At 39.8% G+C, this 25,541-nt stretch overlaps 1 protein-coding gene across 1 annotated transcript; it reads right to left on the minus strand.

Moving 5' to 3' along the window:
- Positions 1–13,589: 13,589 nt before the first annotated feature.
- SPA17 (sperm autoantigenic protein 17) lies at positions 13,590–25,533 on the minus strand. Its single transcript, XM_008688241.1, has 5 exons — positions 25,450–25,533; positions 24,111–24,291; positions 18,319–18,389; positions 16,453–16,539; positions 13,590–13,921 (listed from the first exon to the last, which is right to left on the minus strand). Exons 2-5 carry the CDS (start codon positions 24,262–24,264, stop codon positions 13,778–13,780), a joined length of 456 nt encoding a protein of 151 aa, XP_008686463.1. The 5' UTR covers positions 24,265–24,291; positions 25,450–25,533; the 3' UTR covers positions 13,590–13,777.
- Positions 25,534–25,541: the final 8 nt, after the last annotated feature.

Here is a 25,541-nt window from a genome sequence, read left to right on the forward strand (position 1 = left end):
CACTTCATTCCTTGCCACCTTATAGGTTGAGTCACTGTGATGTCACTGAATGCCCTTATTGGAAAATGGATTACCATAGGTAATGTTCTGAGCAATAGAATATCAGAATCCTGTTTTGAGGACTGTTATCTGGGTCCTTTCTGGTATCTATTCTTACATCAGTTTAGAGTCTAGAAGGCAACATGTGGCACACTCCAGTAATGTCATTGAGGTGGGTTTAATTCAGTGGCTATTTGTAAAGCTTAGCGCAGGGATGCTAGATTGAGTAGAGCTCAATTCTTCATCCCTATCTCTGTCCATACCCTTTCATGTTCTCATGAGGGGTGGAGTATACTTCCTTACCTCATGTCTTTGGACTTGCTCATGTGACTTTACGGCCAATGACATATGAGTAGAAATGAGAGGATGCCAGCTCCAAGCTTAGGCCTTAAAAGGAATCACGTGTTTTAAAAAATCACGTGTTTAAAAAAATATTTATTTATTTGAGAGAGAGAGCGCGAGAGAGCACATGAGCAGGGTGGGGCACAGATGGAGAGGGAGAAACAGACTCCCCGCTGAGTGGGGAGCCTGATGTGGGGCTTAATCCCAGGACCCCGAGATCATGACCTGAGCTGAAGGCAGATGCTTAACCAACTGAGCCACCCAGGCGCCCCCCACATGTTTTTGTATGTTCTTATGAGCCTCTGTCATTACCATGATGGAAATATACATACTAGCCCAAGGAGGATGAGAGACACGTGGAACAGAGTTGGTCCAAGTATCCTATAGACCTACGGTGAGAATCAGCATTGCTGCTCTAGCTACCAGAGCATGAAGTCAACATGTCCAGCCGAGCCCAGCCTTCATCAGCAAGTTCAAGCTGAACCACAGATTTATGAGAACGAATGGTTCTTCTAGGACATTGGACTTTGAAGAGGTGGGTATGTAGACTAGTACAGCAATAGCTAGCTGGTACACCAGAGTAAATAAACACCAGTAAGAAGTGGGGCAGTACCTCAGAGATGTTGATGGTAGGCTTAAAGGATAAAGGGGAGGAAGAACCTACTAGCACCGGAGAGTGTAGCTACAAGACAGGATGTTTGACAAGAGCAGGTTTTTGGTAGAGAGATGTAGACAATTCATAGAAACCAAGGAGGAAGGCAAAGGGAATAGATATCATTCCCTTGCTCTCCTGACCTCTGACCTCTGACCTCCTGCTGATGTCTCTCACTATCAAACCTAGAAGGCAAAGGAAACCATTGATGAAGATCATTTAAAAAATTCTCCTAATGCAGGGGCATCTGGGTGGCTCAGTTAAGTGCCCAAATCTTGGTTTCCACTCATGTCATGATCTCAGGGTTGTGGGATAGAGCCCTGCATCAGGCTCTGCACTCAGCAGGGAGTCTGCTTGTCCCTCTCCCTCTGCTCCTCCCCTCACTCACACGTGCTCTCTCTCAAATAAATTAATAAAATCTTTTAAAAAAATTCTCTTAGTTCAAAAAGCAGGGTGAAGGGCTGGAAAGGAAAATGGAAAATATCTGACACACTTTGCATGTCTGAAAATGTCTTTACTTTATCCTTATATGTGTATGATAGTTTGGTGAGATACAGAGTAATTTCTTTCAGAAATTCGAAGAAATTTCCAGTGCAGTATAGCTCTTGAGAAACCTCTCTTTTAATCTCTCAAAATTAGTAGAGTCTTCTTATTGTCCTTAAATATTCACAAATTTTCTCCATGTGCTTGGCAGTGGATTTACTTTTATTCATTGTTCTAGATACTCATAGAATCTTTTCAATCTCGAAACGGTGCCTTTAGTTCTGGAAACGTTCCTAGAATTATTTCATCGATAATTTACCCTATTCTGTTTTCCTGCTCCCTTTTCCCCTAAATTTCTAATTTTCTCCTATTTTCCATCTTTGTCTTTTTACCCTTCCTTCTTGGAGATTTCCCCAAACTTTACCTTCAATCCTTCTATTGAATTTTATTTTAATAGCATTTAAAATTGAGATATGCCTCACAAAACATATGATTCACTACTTTAAAGTGTATGCTTCAGTGATTCTTAGTATATTCACTGTGTTGTATACCAATCACCACTATCAAATTCCAGGACATTTCTAACATCCCAAGAAGATCAGAGCATTTCTAACCTCTCTGTACCTATTAGCAGTTACTCCCGAGTCCCTCTTACCCCCATCCCCTGGAAATCATTAGCCACCGTTCTGTTTTTATGGATTTACCTGTTCTGGACATTTCCTATAAATGGAATCATACAACATGTGGCTTTTTGTGTCTGGTTTCTTTCACCTAGCATATATATATTTTTAAGGCTCATCCATTCTGTAGCATGTAATAATACTCCACTCCTTTTTGTTTTTAAGATTTATTTATTTATTTACTTTAGAGGACAGAGAGAGAGAGGGAGAGAGAATGAGCAAGGGGAGGGGCAGAGGGAGAGGACTTGATCCCACGACCCCTGAGATCATGACCTGAGCTGAAATTAAGAGTTGGACACTTAACTGACTGAGCCACCCAGGTACCCCAATACTTCTTTCCTTTTTATGGCAGAATAATATTCCATCGTATGGCTATACCACATCTTGTTTACCCATCAGTTGTTGATGGACATTTGGGTCGTTTCCACTGCTGTGCTACTATGAATAATGCTGCTATGGACATTTATGTACAAGTTTTGGTGTAAACATATGTTTTCAGGTCTTTTGGGTATGTATGTACCTAGAGGTGGAATTGCTGGGTCATATGGCAATTCTGTGTTTAACTTTCTGGGGAACTGCCAAACTCCATTGAGTTTTGAGATTCTACTATCAAGTTTGATATTTCCTAGAGCTCTTTTTAAAATTTTCTGAATGCTTCTTCTTTTTAAAAATGGAATGTAATATCTTCCTCCCTGAGAGTATCAATGATATATATATATTTTTGCGATTTCTTCTCCCTGTATAGTCTGTCTCACAAAGTTAATTTAATTTAATTAAAAAAATCTGTTTCTATGTTAGAGGCTTTGCCCACAGTCTATGTCTCATAATCCTTGGCTGATCAAGAATGGTTTTATTCGAGAACGAGGAACTGGAAAACTGGTTGGATCGTGCCATCACATGGGCAGTCTTGTTGGCTTTGAGTGTCAACGTGATTTGATGGGCTATTGGTTGAGAACCCCTAATGTCAATTATTTTGGTCCAGTCTTTCAGAGAAGGACCTTCCAATCTCCTGTGTTAGGTTAGGATCTTTCTACCTGTTTTTTTTTGGGGGGGGGAGGGGGTGGTGACTGGGAAAGAAGGCTGGAAGTCTCTGGATTCACAATTCAGTATGGCCATGGTCACCTTAGAGCCTTCTTTGGGCATGGTGTTTCTGTCCTCAAATGGGCCTGGTAGCTCCCAGTCTGGAGGCTGTTCTAGTCTCTCTGGACTGTAAACCTCTAGGTTTCTGCTAGAATGGGGGTGGGGGCAGGTTCTTGGTGGCATGGAGTGGGAAAATGAACCTAAGGGGCTAATGGCTGCTCAGACGGCTTTTACTCGATTTTATTTGGCCTTTTCCCTTTTCCCTCTAGATCCTGTGCTAACTTCACCAATACTGCCGATTTCTGTACCTTTTAGGAATTTTGTCGTGTACATAATCTTGACGCTCAGCCTTCCTCACTTTGGGTTTGGGTTTTGGCTCTTTCGGTTCTGCTGAATCTGGTTTCCGATTTCCAAAACTTGTTGATTTTTGTCTCAGTCCCTATTGCACTAACAACATTTTCATTAAAAAAAAATTCATTTGCTGTTACTTGAATGGGGTTTCTGGATGATACAGAATTGGATGCCTGTGTTCAGTCTTCCATTGTAATCCAGAAGTCTCCAATCCACCATTCTAAGTGAAAAAAAAATCTGATCTTTTCCTTCCTATCTGAATGAGTCATGATCTAATTAGGGCATAAAAACCACTATACTTATTTTAATAGAATTCAATATAAAGAATGTTAATCAGGTATAAAGAATTGTTACCTAAAAAGCTAGAGTTGAAAACTCAGCTGTTATGGAGATGGAAATTGCAGGAAGTTCCTAGGCTTGCAGGACAAAGAGAGGAATTCGGAATGACTAAAAGTTAGAAACTTAGTGAGAGGGCCCAGAGCGGAAACTCAGTCATCTGAGGAAGAACACTTGGCTGGAGCTGGCGTCTCTGGGGCCACATGGTGAGGCCAGCTATGAGTCCTGGAAAGCTGGATTCAGTTGTTTCTGAACCTTTGCCCTGGTGGTGGGGACGAAGCAGCCTTGAGTGATAGAAACAGGCATAGGAAGCCAACGAGAAGTTAAACAGAAAAGAGCACGTGCCAGGGCACCCGGGTGGCTCCATTGGTTAAGTATCTGCCTTTGGCTCAGGTCGTGATCTTGGGGTCCAGGGATAGAGCTCCGTGTTGGGCTCCCTGCTCTGCGGGGAGTCTGCTGCACCCTCTCCCTCTGCTCCTCCCCCCACTTGTGCACTCTCTCTCTCTCTTAAATAAATAAATAATATCTTGAAAAAAAAACGCAGAAGAAGAAAGGGACATGTGCCATCCTCCTCCAGCAGCCTTGAAGTCTCTCCTGAATGGCCCTTATTGTCAGAGTTTAAGAGACCCACTGACAAAGGAGAAATATGGTGTATTATATACTGACCTCCATAAACAATAACAAGTATGCTTATTGTCAACAAGTTTCTTTGCCCGTGTGCCAATGTGCAAGCATTCCCAAGAGCAGTATGAGTTCCAGTGGCTGTACGGCATCTATTTGTAAGTTTTGCCAATCTCCGAATGAGAAATCATACCTCTCCCTTGTTTAATCTACGTTTCCCTTGTTGGGGAGGAGCCGCATATGTTTGCTGGACCTGGATTTCCTTTTCTGCTCATCTAGTTGCCCATTTCCCTAATTTTTTTCCTTAATGATTTGGAGGAATTCATACCTTTTTTGGCAAAATGTATTTGAAACATATAGGGAAGAATAGAGGCTAATATAAAAAACATGCATGTTCCTACCACCAAGCTTTATTAAATTGTCTTATTTGCATTCATTCATTGTCTTACTCCAGGTTTTTTTTTTTTAAATAAAACATGTATAAACTTGAGATCCTTTTGGCCCCCTTCTTCAATCCTATTCTCTTCAATTCTCCACAATAATCACTATCATGAATTTAGTGTACCATTTCCTTGCAAGTTTTTATACTGAGTAGAAGTTATATTCTGGATACTAACCCTTTGTTAATTTTATGCATTTTGAATTGCAAATATCTCCTCTCATTCTGTGCTGTGTTTTTCACTTTGCTTATGGTGTTTTTTGATACATGAAAGTTTAAATTTTAATGTGATCATATTTATCAGATGTTTCTTTTATGGTGTGTGCTTTTTGTGTTATATTTTAAAAATCCTTTTCCTATCTTTCCTGTATTCTTTGTATGTCTTATCTTTTTGATAAATCTCTATGTTCCCTTGAGGAAAGGATCATGATTTATAGATTTTCATCCTCTACAATGTTAATTCCAGTAAATCCCAACCAGCGGGTCAAAAGCCCCAGCCGGTGGACAGCAGCATGTTGGCTTTCTCTGTCGCTCTATGTGGCTCTAGCTGCTGATGCCTTTACTCACTGTCTTGTGCTCTTACCTCTTTTTTCCTTTTTCTTTATGTCCGCATTTCTCCTTCCTATTCTTTTATGCAGGAGCGATGAGTTTAGAAGAATACCAGTTACAGCTGAAAACTACTGGAAATAAAGAGGATTACTAAAAAGTTAAAAAAAATAAAGGGGATTAATGGGGTCATACAAGTGGAAAGCGTTTGGACTTCAGCAGGTCATCGAGTAGGTCACTGACCAGATACAGTGTCTTTCTGTCTTTTCGACCTACTTCCCACTAGATCAGCTTTATTTTAAAGCGTGTTCTCTCTTGCAGCTACAGGACAGTTTTATCTCTAATTCAGTGACATTTGGGCTAGATAATTCTTTGTTGGGGGGTGTCTGTCTTGAGTATTGTAGGATGAGAAGAAGCAGCCGTGGCTTCTACCCATTCGATACCAATACCATTCCTCTCCACCCTGGACTGGGACACGCAAAAATGGCTCCAGACATTGCCAAAATTCTCCTGGGGGGTGAAATCACCCTCAGTTGAGAGCTTCTCACTTAATTAGATGGGCCTACATCACATGTCTGGTCTGAAACAATGATAGAAGTTGCTACTGGGCTTAAGCCAATCTGGACTTATCTCTAGAGCTGGTTCAACTTTTGGTCTGTGTTAGTGAAGCGTAGAAATCAAACAGAAAAGCTAGGTGCTAATGGGAAGATGGAAGTGATACTCGATAGTCAAGAAATGGCCACCCCCGGAAAAATCTGATCTGAGGCTCAAAGTGGCAGTTCAATGACCATTGCCATGTTCTCCCATTATAATACTTGATAATTAACCAATGAATCAAGAGCTCACTATGAGCTCTTCCATTATATTATACTTTATTATATAAAATCTTTTTAAAAAGATTTTATTTATTTAATTGACAGAGAGAGAGAGATAGAGAGCACATAAGCAGTGAGAGCAGTAGAGGGAGAGGGAGAAGTAGGCTCCCCGCTCAGCAGGGAGCCCAAGAGGGGCTTGATCCAAGGACCCTGGGATCAGGACGTGAGCCATGAGCAGAAGGCAGATGCTTAACCATCTGAGTCACCCAGGCGCCCCTAGCTTTTCCATTATAATGGAGAGAAGAGGTGGGGGGGGGAGAGAGATGTATCTCTGAGGTCTCTTCTTATTAGGGCACTAATTTCACCATAAGGACCCTGCTCTCATTACTTTATCTAAACCTAAGTATCTCCCAAAGGCCCCATATCCAAATATGATCACATTGAGGGTTAGGGCCTCAACACAGCAATTTTGGAGGAAACACAGTTCAGCACACAGCACCATTATTGGAATTTTGGTAACTATAGTTCACTTAGAGAAGAAATAGAAATGCATATTTTTCTGTTATAGATTAGCCCCTGATCAGCCGGTATGCCCATCTTGGCATTTTTGTACAGATGACATTAGAGGAAGCAAAGAGCTTATACATGTGCAGGTATGCCAGAGACTTTCAAGTAAACTGTCGTAGGTCAGGTTCCTTGGTAATGGTTTATGGGACTGATGGTTTTGAGAGTTTGAGCAGAGGTGATTTATTGAACAATAGCTGTAAGGACGGCAGGGAAGCAGGACTGGATGGAGGAGGAAGTTGAACTGAGCTGAAGTCGCAACAGAGGCTCAGCCAATCGTACGGCTGAGAGCTGGGCCGGCCCTGCACAGCTGTCTCACTCCGAGGCAAGGGGCCATGCCTTGTACCGCTGGAATCATCCCACGCAAGCTGTCTCCGGGGAGGGTGCGGCCTAGGGGGAAGCAGTTCCCTCATGCTGAGGGCATTTTCTAGAATGGAAGTAGCCTTTGGTCCTGAAAACCTGGGGTGGGGGTGGAGGCAGGTCTGGGCAGCACACCACAGTCTTCATTACATGACTCGAACAATCTAAAAGCAGGTGACTCTAAACTCATTGTGGGGATAGCACTGCAGTCAGTGATCATGTTTCCCTTCTAATTGCTTATTTCTCCAGGCAAGCATGTTTTCAATTGTCTCAAGGATTTCAAAAACAAGTCTTTCTGGCAGCTTCCAAAATTGGCTTAATGCCTGGTTTATCAAACTGAACCCTGCTTCTTAATAATATAATTTCAATGGTATAAAATGCCTGAGTTTTTGGTCAGAAGCCTCTGAGACAGGTGTCTTCAAGGATAGAATGGTGGTAGACTTTTGTACCTTTTCCATCATCGCTGACCCCGTTGGGATGGTGTGTTTCTTCCTGTGGTGATCTCTTGGTTTTGGAGTGCTGACAGTCCTGTGCCAAAGTATTTGGCAATGAATGTGGAGACTCTTGAGATTTTAGTTACAATAACATCACTGCTCAGCAGACTTTTATATTTTGTCTCTATACAATAGAGATTGCATACTCTCAAGCAGATTTTATTCATAAAAGTATTTTTATATTTTGAAGTATCACATTTTTCATGTCCACTCTCTTCTGAGAGCTTCACAGATATAAGTGGTTGTCAATCCCAGTAGCTGTATTTGTAAAAAGCACTTCAGATTGGATATGTTTATCACCATCATAAATTCGTACAAAATGGGCCATTATATGTTCATTACAGATGGGAGAGGGAAAATCAGACTAAAAACAAAGAGCCAAAGTCCTAGTCTTATGTTTTAACCTACCCTTTAGAAATATTCTTAGGCCACTAGAGCTCCATGTAGGAAATTAGTACTTGGTTCTTTTAACCTCCCCTCCCTCCCGTAAACCAAGAACACGGGAATAATTTCATAGGACAAAACCCACTTTGGAGAAAATATGATGCCTGCTGAAATGTTTCCAAATATTAGAAAACTCAAGTTAGCTTGAGGTATAGAGAAACTACTGGGTTACTTTTATTGAGAAATTAAGGAAGTCACTGTTGAGTTTGCTTTAACACCAACCGCAAAGTGGATGATGTCATGTTTAGAGACAGAATGGCAGCAACAATTCGGGGTCTTATCTCGGGCTCATCTCTCACTCACAGATACTGACTGAGCTCCCTATCACAGTGCAACAGAGAGCCCATCCCTCCAGATTATTATGTTGGACTTAGTTTCTTAAAAAGGATTGACTAATGATCTTGACAGAAACTCCTTTTCTACAGGTACACTGTTTTTAAGAATGTTTTATGAAAAACTCATGGCCACAAACTCTCACACTTAGCCTCCCACAGAACAAAATTTTGCATATATTTTAAAAACGGTTTAAGTTCCTTCTCTCCCACGTGCTTTTTCATGCTCTCCTAGACTCCAAAGCTCTTTCTCTTGGGAGATTCCCCTGTCAGGATTGCACAACTCCAAGGAGTACCATTACCGTTGCAATTTCTGTGGCAAGCTATTCAGATCCCCTCATGTTTATGAGCCCCTCATCTGTTGTTTTTAGTTTTTCCTTTCATTTTTGATACTTCCCTAGTGTTTGGTTTTGGCAAATAATTTAATAAACAGCACAGTGTAATGTGAAGCCATGTGGTGATTAAAATATCGTGGTGGCTATTTGTTGGTTGCCTGCCCAGCATCCACTATCCTTTCCTCCTGACAATATTACTCTATTTCCTAGAAGGGACTTCAAAGTTCTCTGAATTTCAAGCAGGTTTTGGGGCAGAATTGACCCTCTACTCCCAGGAGTGGACGCTGATGGTGATAGGTATGAGTCAGTTAGTATATTTTTTCCCCCTGGTCTCAGTGATTCATTCAGGGATGGACGGATAACCTAATTGGAGCTAATTTGATGGAAGAAGATAAATATCTCTTCCCCCTTCTCCTCCCACTTCGGCATGAGCCACTAGAAACAGTTTACTCTTTTCTGTGGCATGTAATGGAGGCACTAGGCAGTGAACAAAATAACCAATCTCTATCCTCACGGAACATATATTTTAGTAGGAGGAAGTGGGTGGTAAACAAGATACATTCATTAGATGGTGTTCAGAAACATGGAGACAAGTTGATAAGGGAAAAGAGTTAGAGAGGTAACAGGTGGCAAGACCTGCGTAGAACTTTGTAGACCATTATGGAGACTTTAGCTTTTATGCTGAGTGAGATGAGAAGTCATTGGAAATTTGAAGCAGAGGAGTGACAAGGTATGACTTAAACTATAATAGGACATTCTGGCTGCTGTGTTGAAAAGGGAAAAGGGTGGAAGTAGGGAGACTAGTTGTGACAGTTATGAGGCTTTAGTATATTGAAATATTGGTTCCAATTCTTCACTCTTTTTAATATAATTAAATCTAGAGAGAGAGGGGGAGGCATATCTTGAAAGAAACTATGGGTGCAGCTTTTGGCTCATGTTGACTAGAGTCAAACACAGAAAACTCACAAAAAGTTTTAAAGAAAAGTCTATTGACAAAAGCATTACCAACAACTAAAAGAGACTAAAGATGTGCAAGATGTGAACGGAAATTTGGGTTCTTAATTTTCTACAGGCAGGAATCAGGTTGAGAAATCCACTTATTCACCAAGAAAGACGTATTCAGCAATGCCCGTTCCAAGTGACTAAGGAAGATAATGGAAAAAGAATAATTTTCTAGACTGAAGAACCAAGACTTATGAATAGACTGGAAAGCCATTCTTAGAGAGCAGAACCTGTGCCTAATCATGGAAAATTATTCCTTTTTCCCAAATAAAGGAACCTGACAATCCTCACTCAGTGGGATTTCATAATTGTTATGGACCAGTGGCTCCTCTTTGCTTCATTGTTTTATTTTTTGAATGAGAGTATTTTTTTTTTTTTTTTGGTGGTTATATTGTCACTGCCCATCATTTTTTGCATGTTGGGTATATGAGAAGAAAATATTTGCTCTCTTAATCCATAGGTTCAAGAACAGCCCTATCTGGACCTGATATAGATCCAGGATTTTAAGGATTTGATGGATCTTTTAGAGGTCTTGGGATAGGAGTGACTTGTTTTGCATGTGAAAGGGATGCAAATAATTATAACTAAGAGAGCAGACTGTGGTAGATGGAATTATTGATTCTTCACAATTCTTCACTACCCTGTAGTACTATTATGCATATATGAGGTCATTGCTATGGTTGCATTGTAAGTAGTGTATTTTCTCACCTCGTCTTTGGGCTCAGTCAAGTGATTTTCGTTGGTCAGTGGGATGTCAGGGGAAGTGATATGGGCAAAAGCTTGAAATATTCTATGTTGGTTTTTCCTGCTTGTGCTTCTGTGACTACCACGAGCAGAACATGCTTTGGGTAGCGTTTTCAGCGTGGGCTCTGAGTAGGACACATGAGGCAGAGGTATTACAGTTGACCCCTGGGCTCCCAGCCCGAAGCCAACCTTCCCCAGTCAACCCACAAACCTTCAGCTTACAGTGGATCTGCACCTGATCTCCAGCCTGGAGTCCAGTCTACCTCGAGTAAGGTGCTACTGATCCACGGACTCGTGAGAAAAAGTAAATGTTTAAAATCTCTGACTTTGGGATGGGTTATGCAGCATTAATGTGGTAATGACTGAGCAATAAGGAGGTAATTGCAATAATTCATGAGAGAGAGGATGGGAACTTGGACCAGGGTGGTCACAGTAGAAGTGCTCAGATTCTGGGTATATTTTATAGATAGAACCCACAGGGTTAGCTGATAGATTATAAATGGAGTGCGGAAGAAAGAGAGGAGATGAGGATGAATTCTAGGTTTTTGGTTTGAGCAAACAGGAGAATGGAATGGTCATTTTCTGAGTTGGGAAAAACTGAGGGACTTGAAGACTTGAAGTAATATCAGGAGAGGTTGTCAAAGCAATGACATGGTACTGGACGTATTCAGTTTGAGTTGCCTATAGACATCCACATAGGGATGTTAAGCTGGCCATTGAATATACAAGTCTGGAGTTGGAGAAACGCCCACTGTATACAGGTGCACATCTGAGAGTAGTTGGTCTGTAAATGGCTTCTGAAGCCATAAGACTGGATACGATCAGTAAGTACGTGTGATCACTTGAAAGGGGGCCCAGTGACGGAGCCTGGGGACACTTTAGAGTTTCATGGTTGGGGAGTTGAAGTGAGCAGCAAAGGAGATTGAGCAGGTCAGGCAGGGAGATAAGAGGAAAACCAGTTAGTGGTAGTAAAGTGTTATTAATATGTGTTATGATATGACATCCATTCCTCCCTACTCTCTTTTCTTCCTCTTTCTTCCTTCACCAAAAACGTCACCACCACTGGATTTGTGTGTGTGTGCGTCCTGATATGTGGAAAGCACAGTGTTAACCATTTTATATGTAGAGTAGAATTATTAAAAAGTTAACAGGTATCTTTTTTCTTTTTTTCTGCTATATACTCACTAGGGGGAAAATCTCCTTTTTCTCTCCTCGGTTTTCTCTCCAGGACAGAGAAGCTAAGTCTTTGTATTAATTCTGGGACCCCTTCATAATCCCCCAAGCAGGATGGCTTTGTTTGAGGAGCAAATGGATTGGGGACTGGTGCTTTGAATGGAATAGGGGAATGAGCAGCTGGAATGCTGATGGAGAGTTGATTACATTTTTTTCCTCTCTAAGCCTGGGAGAGGGGGGTTCAGGCTAGGAGGAAGAGGCCAGTCAGTATTAGAGACTTGTGTTTAGCTAGCATGCAGCTCCCTAGTGGCCGTCAGACCTTGGAAGGGGGGGATGGCTGTCCAGAGGTGAGTGGAGATTGGAGAATGAATGGCGCAACCTTGAAATTGTTGGCATAAGTCATCTGATTTGAGTGGAGAAGAGCACTTGGGTGCACTTCTGTTGTAGAGCCTGATAAAGGCTCAGGGATGGGGGTGTGGGGAGATGGGGCACCTGAAATAAAATTGCTTTGCAGAAAGAGAATGTCTGAGCTTAAGAGAAAGATCTGTGTTTGCAGGAGTACATTTGTTATGCATAACATGTGGCTCGTTTTAGAAGTTCCTCAAGACAGAGCCAGGCGTGTTATTGAGCTCTGGGGAATGATGGCTGTGTGACTGTGAACCGAGAGAGGTGTAGTCCTAGAACCAAAGCTCAGGACACCCAGTGCGTGCAGACAGGAATCCGAACCAGCCAGGACGTTACCACAGTGCAGAATCATTGCAGTAGAAGGTAACAGCATTAGTTAAACAAGACTCCACCTCCTATTTTATTTTGGGAAGGGAACTGCATCTTTTGGTCTAAGATATGAACCCCACAGTTTCTTAGATATTCAAGGGTGAGAAGTTCTCAAAAAGGAGACACTGGGGGCACCTGGGTGGCTCAGTCAAGTGTCTGCCTTCCGCTCAGGTCGTGATCCCAGGGTCCTGGGATTGAGCCCCACATTGGGCTCCCTGCTCAGTGGGAAGCCTGCTTCTCCCTCTCCCACTCCCCCTGCTTGTGTTCCCTCCCTCGCTGCCCCTCTCTCTGTCAAATAAATAAATAAAATCTTAGAAAAAAAAAGGAGACACTGAACTTACTAAAAATAAGGCATTGGGGGGCTTGAATGATTCGCTGAAAAAAAGAGACATAAGGGCTCTAGTTTATGACACAGGTATTTACCATTCATGAATTTGGCAAAACTTGGGAAGTTTTAGTATTTATGGAAGAGTATTTATGACGTTATGATGGCTTTTCTTTTTTCAAATATGTATTCATCTTGTTCTGTGTGGCTCTGGAGAGCAAGATAATAAAAAAGTGTCAGCAGCATGGGTGTAGGAACAGATATGCACTACTAAATCCCAGCACGTGTTTTGGGCTCAATACATTTTTCGATAAATGACTGCATGCCTGCATGACAAGTGAAAACATATGGATGAAACTTACAGGGAGGCAGATTTTGGATTCAGCTTCTCTTTTTAATAATTTGAGTTATTCAAAAATTAAATGGACTATGCTGGAAAGACGGTAAAATTCCCTATCACCAGGAGTGAACCAGGAGCAGAAAGACCATTGTTCAGGGATGGGAGAGAGGATTTATTCATTAGATAACGGTTAGACCACATAACCACTGACGATCCGGAAAACTCAGATATGCCAGTTCTATAACTAAAGCCAGGGGTCTTTATCCAGAGACTTGGGAGAAGTATAAATAAGACTCATGATCTCAGAGAAATCTTTAAGAGGCATGTGTTCAATGGCATGTTTATTAAACAAATGCTCATGACAGATTTTCACAACAGCAACAAATGTTATTTCACTACGTCAAATCTCCCTTACTAAGAAAAAAAACAGCAATCACAGCGAGGTTGATGGATCCGGATGATTTTTTCATGTTTTTCTGGGGAGCGGGGGAGTAAAACCAGTCTTCTCACTCGTTTTCTTCTCTTTTCTCTTCCTGAGGCTCACCCGATTTCATTTTCTTCACCTCCTCTCTGGCTAAGTGTCCCCGGAAGACTGCTTGAATTTTGAGAGCAGCGTTCTCCTCTTTCTCTTTTTCTTCTTCAGAAGGTTCCTTCATGGAAAGGAGAAAAAGTAAGAGACTTCTTAAATATCCAATATTTTGATGCCATAAAAATAAGTGCACAAATTTAATCAATTTAGGGACGTAACAATCGAGATCTGTTGCTTCCTAAGGGAATTTTATATACTGTTACGCTGTGTATGTTCCAAACGGTGAGTGCCAAGATAGCAGGCATTTTGTTTTCTCATTCTTTAATATGTCTCTGCAATAAATGATCAGTGCCAACTTCCCCCCTCAAAATAGCTCCTATTTAACAGTTTCCTGAGCAATGACATTTTTTTTTGAAAATAAGTAAGAATCCTTGAAGCATGGTAAAAATGTCAAGAATAGTAAATGTGCTGTTTCAAAATAATCATGATTACATGAAATTAATTTCTTAAGTTTTCAATGATTAGCTAATCAGAATCATACATGTAAAGTGGACTGCCAAAGAGACATCCTTTTAGTCCAATAATGTCAGTTTTAAGGTGGTTGGCTGAAATTCTGTATATGTTTTTTTTTTTTTTTTTTAATATAGATATAGGGGTTGCTCAATCCCTTGAGCATCTGGCTCTTGATTTTGGTTCAGGTCATGATCTCAGGGTCGTGGGATCCAGCCCTGCGTTGGGCTTCACACTCATCAGGGAGTCTGCTTGTCTCTGTCTCTGCTCCTCCCCCTTCTCTCTCTCTCTCAAATAAATAAATAAATACAATCTTTCCAGAAAATAAAATTTAGTTATAATTTACCTAAATTATAGACAGTGAAACACACAAATCTTAAGTGTCCATTCAACAGATATATAGTTTTTAAAAAAATATTTTATTTATTTGTTTGTCAGAGAGAGCGGGCACAAGCCGGGGGAGCGGACGGCAGAAGCAGAGGGAGAAGCAGGCTCCCCATTGAGCAAGAAGCCGATGTGGGACTCGATTCCAGGGCCCCAGGATCACGACCCGAGCCAAAGGCAGATGTTTAATCAACTGAGCCACCCAGGTGTCCCGATACGTAGTTTTTAATATATCATTTTAAATTATAACAGTGATACATATACATGGAAGTTTTCTCCTCCTTTCCAAATCTATTCCTAAGATGTAACCATTATTATGGGTTGAGTATATATAACCTTTCAAAATTTCTCTATATACAAAGTATTCTAATGGATATATACATGCCTTTTTATTTTAAAAATGAGATCACGTTAATTACAATGTTCGCAACTACTTTTTCCATGTAACTATATCTTGGCTCTCTTTTCTATATTATTATTCAGTGTGTAACTCTGTCCATTCTTCTTTTTTTGTGGCATCATTGTATTACATTTTACTACTGCAACTTGATTTATTTACTCAGTCTCCTGTGGATGGACCCTTGGGTTGTTTACACCCCTCACCCCATTAAAAACAACGAGGCACATCTAGCTCTCCAACTTTTAAATGCAAACAGAATGGTAGGGAATCCTCTGACATGATGCCCCGATATGGGCAAATGAATTATAGTGAGGTTGGAAATCGGTGAGATCGCAACTCAAAGTCATGAAAAACTGAGTGAGGACAATTACTAAAGATGTAAGGAAATGACACTCCCTTTCTTCCCTCACCTTCCATTGCATCTTATGGCTTTGATATAATTCTGGAATAATTTATAAAGGTTATAGGGAAAAGTTATGCCCCCCCCCAACTGGGTAGGAGGTAAGGTATTCCTTGAAGGGGATGCCTACTTTGAGTGTCAGTTAATGGGTGACTGACTGGACATTAAGACCTGAAAAAGAACTCAGAAGTTTGGCCTTCAGCACTGTAGAGAGTAAGTTCTTTCTCACTAGGCTTGGTCTTCTTGAGTCCGGACTATGAAGAATATAGATAGTGATGTTCATATACAGACTCTCCAGAAAAAAAGTCTGATTTGCAGTATTGGCCATGGTCTTCATACACCTACCATGGCTGATTTCAAGCTACCAAGCAGACATTACTGATCATGGGCTGTAGAGAGATGTGCACAGTTGTCTCTTGAGAGCTGGATCTAACACACCACTGAAAGTAGATACCTTTGAAGGTGGGCCCTACTCAGGTCTTTATTGCTTAGATGTAGGTTGCTGGGCAGGAAGTCATTTTGTAGACAGCAGCAGCCATCTTGTTGGTGATATGTGATTCTCTGTGAGTTTCCTTTTGTTATCTCTGAACCTTTGTCACTGTGTGGCGGTGAGAGCATCAGTCCGTGAAAAATTCTCAAAGTGGAAAGTGAATCTGAAAGATGGAGACTGAGGCAGTGTGTTCTGTCTGTTCTTCTCCAGAGGGGAGATTTCCCCACCCATTGACAATCTTGGAAAAAAAGATTTTATTTTTAAGGGGAAGAAGGAGTTTTCCTTTATGATAGACATAGCTAAAAATGATCCACCAGTTAGCTTATCACTGATGCCAGTTATCTAGAAAGCAAAATCATAATTTTAGCAATATGGATAACAGACTGGATTCATATTTGGAGTATAATTTTAAATTGAGTGATATGATTCTGTGTAGGAATCTAATAGTATACGGAAAGCGTAACTTACTAAGGCTGTGACTGGTGTCTCATCCTCTTTCACGGATCCGCGAGACTTTTCTTTTGCAGACTCACCATTCTCAGGTGATTCATGCTCCTGGAAGAGGGGTGACAGGGCCAAACAGGCAATAGTCCAAAACCAGTAAAGTCTTGGATCAAACGGCTTAAAGTCATTAAATACTGCTGTATGTTATTGAGAAGTAGTAGGAATACATACCGATTTTTTTAAAAAAGAAAGTAGGTTAAAAAAAAAAGAAAGAAATGAAAACTCTAAAGGGAATATGCATAAACAAATATGACTAAGGAATTGCTGAAAAGTGTTTGATTTTTCGCTTTTGGAATGTGTGTCACATTATTTCATATGAAAAACAAGCTATTGTCTTATACTAAAAGTTGTTAAGATGCTGTAATGAATCTTGAACAAAGTATAAAAAAGAAGTACTGTTAGTTTTTAAAATAAGAGCAAAATATATGCCACTGCGTCCCATAGCGTGAGGTCAAGTTGACTTTTTAATGAAGTTTGTAGATTAAAAACCTCGTCAAAGAGGTAAGTTCTGCTGTGGGGAACCATTTACATGAAAAAAAGGGAAATCAGCTCTGCCTATTTTGACATGGTTATTGAAATCTTCCACCAAAATAGAAGCATTGCTAATTCACAATCTATGGCAAGAGTTTCTTGAAATCCATAAAACAGAGATTTGAAGACATATAAGCTAATTAAGTAAAGCCTTTAGAATTCAATAGAGATGAAAAAACACCCTGAAATTGCTATGTGACACAACGATTTAAAACTTTTTGACATTATTCCTTTGATTGGAATAAAACACGAACACAGAGAATCTAGTTAAACGGAAACAAGCTCCACACCCCCATATCTGGCAGGCACAAATGGATGGAACTTCACTTTTGAACTCATGGAATAAGTGACAGGTATTTCCCCAGGAAATTCCCCAAATCTACCGGGGAACACCATCAAAACTTAAACTTGGCTAATTCCTTTTAATTCTAATATCTCATGGTGCTTTGTGGCTAATGTATTTTTTCAGTTGTCTAGAAGAGTGCTTCTCAGACTTGAATGTACCCACAAATTACTTTGGGGAGCTTGTTAAACTTCAGCTTCCAACTTGCAGATCTGGAGTAGGGCCTGCGACAGAATTTCCATCAAGATCCCAATTAGTTGATGCCAGGGATGCAGGGTCACACACAGCCTTTTTCAACCAGTGTTCCTCTTCTGGACCACAGAACACAGAATGTGTTCAGTGACTATCCTCTCAAGGATGGTACGTAACTAGAATCATTCTAGAAACAAAGGAGAGACGTTGATTCCTTACATGCAATGAGTGCCCTTGGCTTAGGGCTTAATTCTTTTGAGGAACCTTGGTTGAGAAAGGCTCATTCTAAGAAAGCTGCTAAAGAGAAGGTAGGTTCAGTCTCTGAACAGATTAGCTTCGTAGAAAAAACTCTACCATTATGAATTTAAATTCTAATCAGTCTTTTGTAAGATGTCGATGATGATGAAACGACGGGATAAATGGTGTTTTATAAAATGCCATTCATTAATTCAACAAATATTTATTGAGGATCTGCTATTGCTAAGCATTGTGATACCCAATAGAATTTGAAGAATAAATGAGTAATTATTCTGTAAATTTCAAGTATATTCTGCCTGTTGATCACCTTTCAATTTCAGCTAAGTATCTGTCCACTATTCGTATACTTTGGAAAAAAATTTCTCATCAGAAAGAACAGCACAATTAAAAAGGTTTAATAAGATATTTGTGATGACTGTTCATGATTCTGGGGAGATTGCAATAGTCCCTGTTTTGGAGACCGGGAGAAGAAAATAACTAAATCCACGAGTTTCATGGGACCATACCTTGAATGCATGGTTGTTATAGAAGCGGTCGTCTACCTTCGTCCCCCATTCTGCTGGGTCAAAGTTGGTTTCTAAATAATAAGAATATAATAATTTCAGGCTTATTTTGAGTTTATTAAAGAAAATCTAGAATAGTAACACAAAACAAGTTTTCTTTTTTAAACCACACGTTCTTTACTGCCAGTTGAAAATCTTATTATGTATATAGCCTAACACTGTAAACATAACCAGTGATCACAGAATATATGATGATGAATTAAACATTAAATGAGCCCTTGGGAATATTTAGAAAGGCAGTAAAAAAACATAATTGCTGCCTTCATAGAATAATAAAATGGGAGAGAGAGAGAACAAATGCCAATACTTAAATATAAATACAGAAACTTATAAACATGTATCAGTAAACACAGGAAAATGTATAAAAATAAATGCTAAATAGTAAGGAAGCTTGGAAAAGTGAAGAATGGGAGAGGTTTTTTTTAAAAAAGAGGCATATTATGTAGTCAGTAGACATAGGAAGAAGTATTTATATTTAAGCAGAATTTTTCTATAACTCTTCATTTTAAACAATTTCAAACTTAGAAAGTAGAGAGAATAATATGACAAATTCTCATGTGCACATTACTCGGATTCAACAATTATAAACTCATGATTTATCTTATTTTATCTGTAACTTCACTCAATTTCCCACCCTTTCTTCTGATTATTTTCAAGCCAGTTCCAGGCACCTTATTGTTTTATCTACAAATAGTTATTTTTGTGTGCATCTCTAAGACATAAAGCCACAATACCATTATCACATCTAAAAATACTAAAAATAATGCCTTAATAACAGCTATCCAAATTTCCCCTATTGTCTGATATATTTTTTGCTTATTTTTTACTATTGATTTGTTCAAATCAAAACCCAAACAATGGGCACAATGCCTTTCCCATCTCTTTTAATTGAAAGAGATTTTCACCTATCTCCCAGCCCACATTTTTTCCTTGCAATGTTTTTGTTGAGGAAATTGGATCATTTTTCCTTTGGAGTTTTCCACAGTTTAGATATTTCTGATTCCATTCCCATGATGACTTTTAACAAGTTCCTTTGCTTTTGAATTTCCTGTAGCTGATTCAAGTTTTATTTATTTATTTATTTATTTGGCAAGAATATTTTATAGATAGGGGCGCCTGGGTGGCTCAGTCGTTAAGCGGCTGCCTTCGGCTCAGGGCGTGATCCTGGCGTTCTGGGATCGAGCCCCGCATCAGGCTCCTCTGCTGGGAGCCTGCTTCTTCCTCTCCCACTCCCCCTGCTTGTGTTCCCTCTCTCGCTGGCTCTCTCTCTCTCTCAAATAAATAAATAAAATCTTTAAAAAAAAAGAATATTTTATAGATAGTGCCGTGTAATTCTGTCAGGATATACGTAATATCTGGTTGTCTCTCTTTTTACAATCTTTAAGGGCCCATTGATGATGATTGCTTAGATCATTTCTTTAGGGGTTGCAAAATAGCAATGTTCTTACTTGATCATTACTTTTTTTTATTTCTGGAGTAATCCGTAAAGAAAAACTTTCCCATATCAACTATTTGGTTACCCTGACATACAGTTCATTCAGAAAAGGCATGTTAGGGGCGCCTGGGTGGCACAGCGGTTAAGCGGCTGCCTTCGGCTCAGGGCGTGATCCCGGCGTTATGGGATCGAGCCCCACATCAGGCTCCTCTGCTATGAGCCTGCTTCTTCCTCTCCCACTCCCCCTGCTTGTGTTCCCTCTCTCGCTGGCTGCCTCTATCTCTGTCGAATAAATAAATAAAATCTTAAAAAAAAAAAAAAAGAAAAGGCAGGTTAAAGGTTTGATTCTTATCCTTTATCAGCCAGTTTTCAGAATAATCAGTTGGTTCCTTAGGATGCTCTTCAGGAGGTTTTGTTTGTTTGTTTTGATCATTTTGAACTAATGAATATTTAAGAAATTGGATTAACTTCAATCCATTGCATTTATTATTCTTCTCGATGCTCTAATTGTCCAAAATTGGTCAGTAGGAGCCCATTCAGGTGTTCAGGTGCTCCTGAGTCTTCTGGAAACAACTCTAGTATCTTTGATAGTTTCCTTATTTTCTGGAATGGCAAGATGTTCAGGCTCAACTTGCATATGTCCTGACCAATTCATGGAATTAGGTAGTTCTCTACGAGGCCTTGGTTTCTGGGAAATGGTAGCTAGAGGCCACAGTCTAAAGGCTAGGTGCTCACCAGTACTGAGTTGGTTATTGTTTTGTGGCCTTTTAAAAAATGCATAGAGTTAGAAAACATTTCTTTCATTTTTAAAGAGAAAATATATCATTGAGGTCACACTGATATTTTTCTGTTCAAATTTAGGATTACAGGATTTTATTAACTTCCTTCATTTTTATGTTTGTCATTTTTCTTATGCTAAAAATCTTATTTGTAGTAACAGTAGGATAGTGACTTATTTGCTACATCCTACAATGTATAAAAACTATAATTATACTATAACTAACTATAATTATACTATGACATTATTAACTGTGATTACTGAAAACAATTTAAGACTTCTTAACATCATTTTGTTTTTAGGCTATATCCACTAGGTATGTACAGTCAAATTACTGTGTTACAAAGTCACTTGAAACAATTCTTTTCTGTGTGGTTATACTACCCATTCGATACTAGCTAGGTTTGTTTGTTTCACTTTGCTTCTAAACTTTAAGCTTGCTTAACAATTTTAAAATTTAGTTCCACTTCAAACTATGTCAAACATTTATGATTTTGAATTCAGGATATAGTCAGAGAAGTCTAGCTTCTATCCTGTTTCCTCCACTCTGTTTCTTCTCCAGAAGAAGTCTAGCTTCTATCCTGTTTCCTCCACTCTGTTTCTTCTCTTCTTCTTCGTACCCACACCCCTTTGTTAGATAATTGGTAACATGCTAAACATACTTTCTTTCTTTCTTTTTTTGTTTTAGATTTTTTTTATTTATTTATTTGAGAGAGAGAGAGAGAGCGTGCGTGCATGAGTGGGGGGGGGAGGGGGAGGGGGAGAAACAGGCTCTCCACTGAGCAGGGAGCCTGATGCAGAGTTCGATCCTGGGACTCCAGGATCATGACCTGAGTCAAAGGCAGATGCTTAACTGAGCCACCCAGGGGCCCCTAAACATACTTTTTTCCCACCTTATTTTTTTCACCTAATATATCCTGAAGATCACTCCATGGCAACATATAGAGATCTTCCTTATTCTGGTTTTGTTTGTTTTGTTTTACAGTTGTATAGAATTCCACTGTGTGGACGTCCTCTAGTTTATTCAACAAATCCCCTATGATGGATATTGGGATTGTTTCCTCAAATAATGATGCAATGAAAAGGGTAGAAGTGGAATTTCTATGTCAAATTCTCTTCCTTGGCGTTATATCATTTTTTATCTCCTCCAGCAATGTATATGACTGCTTATTTCCCCTCTAGCCTTGCCTGCAATGAATTGGCAAACTTTTGGCTTTTTACCAGTCTGATGGGGGGGTTGGTAGTGGTACCTCAGTGTAGTTTTGATTTGGGCTTCTGTTGTTATGGGTTAGTTTTAGTATGTTCTCATATGTTAAGGGCCATTTGCATTTTTTGTGTGTTTTGCTCAGATCTCTTAACCATTGTTTTATATAAGGTTTTTTCTTCAGTATTTTTATAAACATTTGGTTATTAGGTTTATTAACCCATTGTGATAAAAATTACAATTATTTTTCCTCAGTTTGTTATTTGTAGTTTCATTTTTCTTATGGTGATTTTGCCATGTAAAAGCTTACTTTTATGTAGTCAATCTCATCAGTCTTTTTCCCTAATTGCTTTTGAATATTTAAGTAATTATAGCAACTTAGCTAGCAAAATGTTTTCCTTTTTTATATTACAGAGAAATTCATCCATGTTTCCTTCTAGTATTTGTACGGTTTCATTAAAAAAATAATTTAAGCCTTTGGTCAATTTGGAACTTACCCTGGTGTATGATGTCAAGCACAGATCCAATTTTATCTTTTTCCGTCTTTATCTCAACATCATTTAATAAAAAGCCTACCTTTTCCCTAGTGGTTTCAGATAACACTTACATCAAATGCTAACACGTTTTCTGTCAGAAAAATCAAAATTAAGACTAACAATTACCTATGAAGAATGCTGGCAAGAGAATTCTTGCATTGTGTGAGAGACTGGCTAGAGGCCTTTTTCATTCCCTTTTGGAGAGACTACATTGTATCAGTTGGGTAATTCACCTTTGGTTTGCATGAGTGGAAATGGGTATGGTGCTTCAAATTTTTTCATAGTTTTGTCTTGTTTTTATTAGAGACTGGTATTCTGAGACCATTAATCTGAATCACCAATTTCATTAATTATCATGATCCAGTAACAATGACTCAAATGTTTTTTTGTAATGGGACATTTCTGAGATCTAAAATTAAATAAAGGACTGAAGACTTTTTACTCATGAATTTGTAAAATTGTTATAACAAAATTAATACTCATTTGTAAAATTAATGTTATAATAACAAAATTAAATTAATGCTCATTATAATTCACCTCTTACCCTAAAAGATTTCTCTTAATAGCTTTTTAGTGGCACATGAGTTTCAAATTGTGCAACAGATATTCGCACTGACTGGATATGAAAAAGCCCAGCAGTATTCAGGAAATTGGCAGAGATTCCGAGCTCTGCCAGGGTTGAGCAAAGAAGACGAGATGGTGGAGCTATAAGTGTGTATGGGAGTTGCTTCAATTCAACCCTTGTGGTAGGTTTCCTTCTTCTGGAAAACGATTTGAAACCAAATGCTTACTTACTTGTAGTTATTTCTAGTCACCTCTACCACTCTGTTGGAATACTGCAGCCAAAAGTAATGATGGAAACAGCTTATACAAAATGGTAGTTCCAGTCAAGAAGGGTTTATTTTTTTAATAGAAATGTATAGCTGTAATAATTCCCATTTTGACTACTGGATCAAGTCTTAACAGTATGAGCCTTCGAGGCTGGGAATTTGGACATTTTATTTCTGGAAGGGAAGAAACCTCTTTGGCTCTCAGCCAGAGTCACTGTTAGCATGAATCTTAGTCTCTGGGCAGGACGGGACCTTGGGAGAACAGAGAAAGGATATAAATTACTTTCCCAAGCTGGAATTTCACTTTTATTCTTTAAGTAGCCTCCACACCCAGCATGGAGCCCAACGTGGGGCTTGAGCTCATGACCCCAAGATCAAGACCTGAGCCAAAATCAAGAATCAGATGCTTAGCTGACTGAGCCACCCAGGCACCCCTGGAATTTCACTTTAAAAGCAGTGTTTCTCTGTGACTTTTTGCAGACTAGTTTCATATACCCCAGCAGACACCAATCTATTTAATCTAAGGGGCATAGAATTATTTTTTACAACACTTACAATACTTTCAAGTAAGAAGAGTCACCATGTAAAGAAAACTCTTCTCCCAGGAGGACTAGACAGTCAACTGCCTCGCATGCATTGGAACAGCCTGTTGGAAAATGGAGAGCTAGACTGGATGATCTCTTGAGGTTTCCTTCTACCCAGCGTGTCCATGAAGAATACAAGGAAGAAGGTCTGTGTAATCAACTGGTAATCTTCAAGAATGTGAAATCACGGGATTTAAGAGAACCTGTCATAAAGGCACATGTTTTCAATAGCAAGAACTGTTATTTGAAGCTACCTGCCTCATAAAGGCTTTCTATGGAATGGGGATGGTCTTAAGCCAGTTTCACCATAACCAAATGCTTTAGTCTCTTACTTAAAAAAAAAAAAAGCCTATTTGAAAAAAGCTTACTCTCTCGTTTCTCTAGAAGATTTTCAAAATATGCTGCTGCAAAAGCTGGTATATTTTCTGGTTGCTCCCTCAGAATCTCGCGTGTCAGCCCTTCAAGAAGATTCCCAAATCCTTGTGGAATTCGGTAGTGGGTGTTGGAGAATGGAATCGACATCTCCTTGGAAGGAACTGCCTATTGTACCTAGAGATTCATTAAAGAGTACTGTCTTTAAATTTGTCTGATTTTACTTATATAATCACAATTATGACAACAAATTATTCCTGAGCTCCAAATTTTCCGGACTTCAATTTTTTCCCCCCAACACAATCCCAACTCATCATTTCTTCGAGTTTTGAACTCTCCATTATTAATCAGAAAAGTACAAACACAGACACATTTACTAGGCCAAATGATTTTTTAAATTACAAAAACCACAGATTTTTCACTATAACACTAAGTCCTTTTTCTCTCTGTCCCTCTTTTTGTCTTTAAAAGGGGAGAGTAATTTCTGCTATCCCACAGGAACTCAGGGAGAAGTATTGTTAAAAATTTATCATAAATCGCTGAGAAGACACTGTTTGGGGTCTGAAATTGAAAAAAAATTGAATTAAGAACTAATCTTGGTTCTAGAAATTACTCTAATTTGTTGAATGAAGAAGTTTAACACTTAGTCTTGCCCTCTGCTTACACTTCTGAAGCCGAACTATAATGCCCCAAGCACCTACATACTCTGAAAGGGGCAGCAAGGGTCAGAGGGGGCGGAGGCAAAGTCATGATTTTGCAGTCCTAGAGTCCAAGATTTTGGGATTCTTGTGTTTTCTGGTTTTGTCTTGACCAGGTCTTATCTTCCTGTCTTGGAATGCAAGGGCTGGATTAAGGAGAACTGCCAAGCTGCGGGTTGGGCTGCTGAGTATGCAAACTGACACTCAGGGACCTGGTCTTTTTGTGAAGGTGTCAATTTTTTCACAAGTCCTCAATCGGTGGCAGGGGCTAGGTGAGGGACTAGACGGTTTAATGAGGCCCAATGTATGGAGGATGGTTTTCTGTTTTTGAGGGAACAGGAGATGAGGCATTGAATCATTCTAAGTTTGTGAGAAGGACAGGTGAGACCCTGAACCAATCTGGGGAGTGGAGGGCGGTTGGAGGGGGAGCAGGGGTCTAGTCGGCAGCGCGACGTCGAGGATCTGGGATTTCAGACTCTCGAAGAACGGGATTTCAGACTCTCGCAGAACGGGCTGCCTTGGCGCCCAATCTGCCCTCGCGATCCCGGAATGTGTCTGGGATCCTGAGAGAATGCGAGAGGCGAAGGGAAAAGGCGAGGTCTCGGATTTGGAGAGGAAGTGGGGTAAACCGCCTCACCTCTTCCTTCTCTCGGAGCTGGTGCCGATGGTTCCGGTTGTTATTTCTCGTTGCTGGGTAACCGTTTTTTTTTTTTAATTTAACTACGGCGG

This window comes from Ursus maritimus, unplaced genomic scaffold (genome assembly GCF_017311325.1).
Source record: "Ursus maritimus isolate PB19 unplaced genomic scaffold, ASM1731132v1 scaffold_16, whole genome shotgun sequence".
NCBI lineage: Eukaryota > Metazoa > Chordata > Mammalia > Carnivora > Ursidae > Ursus > Ursus maritimus.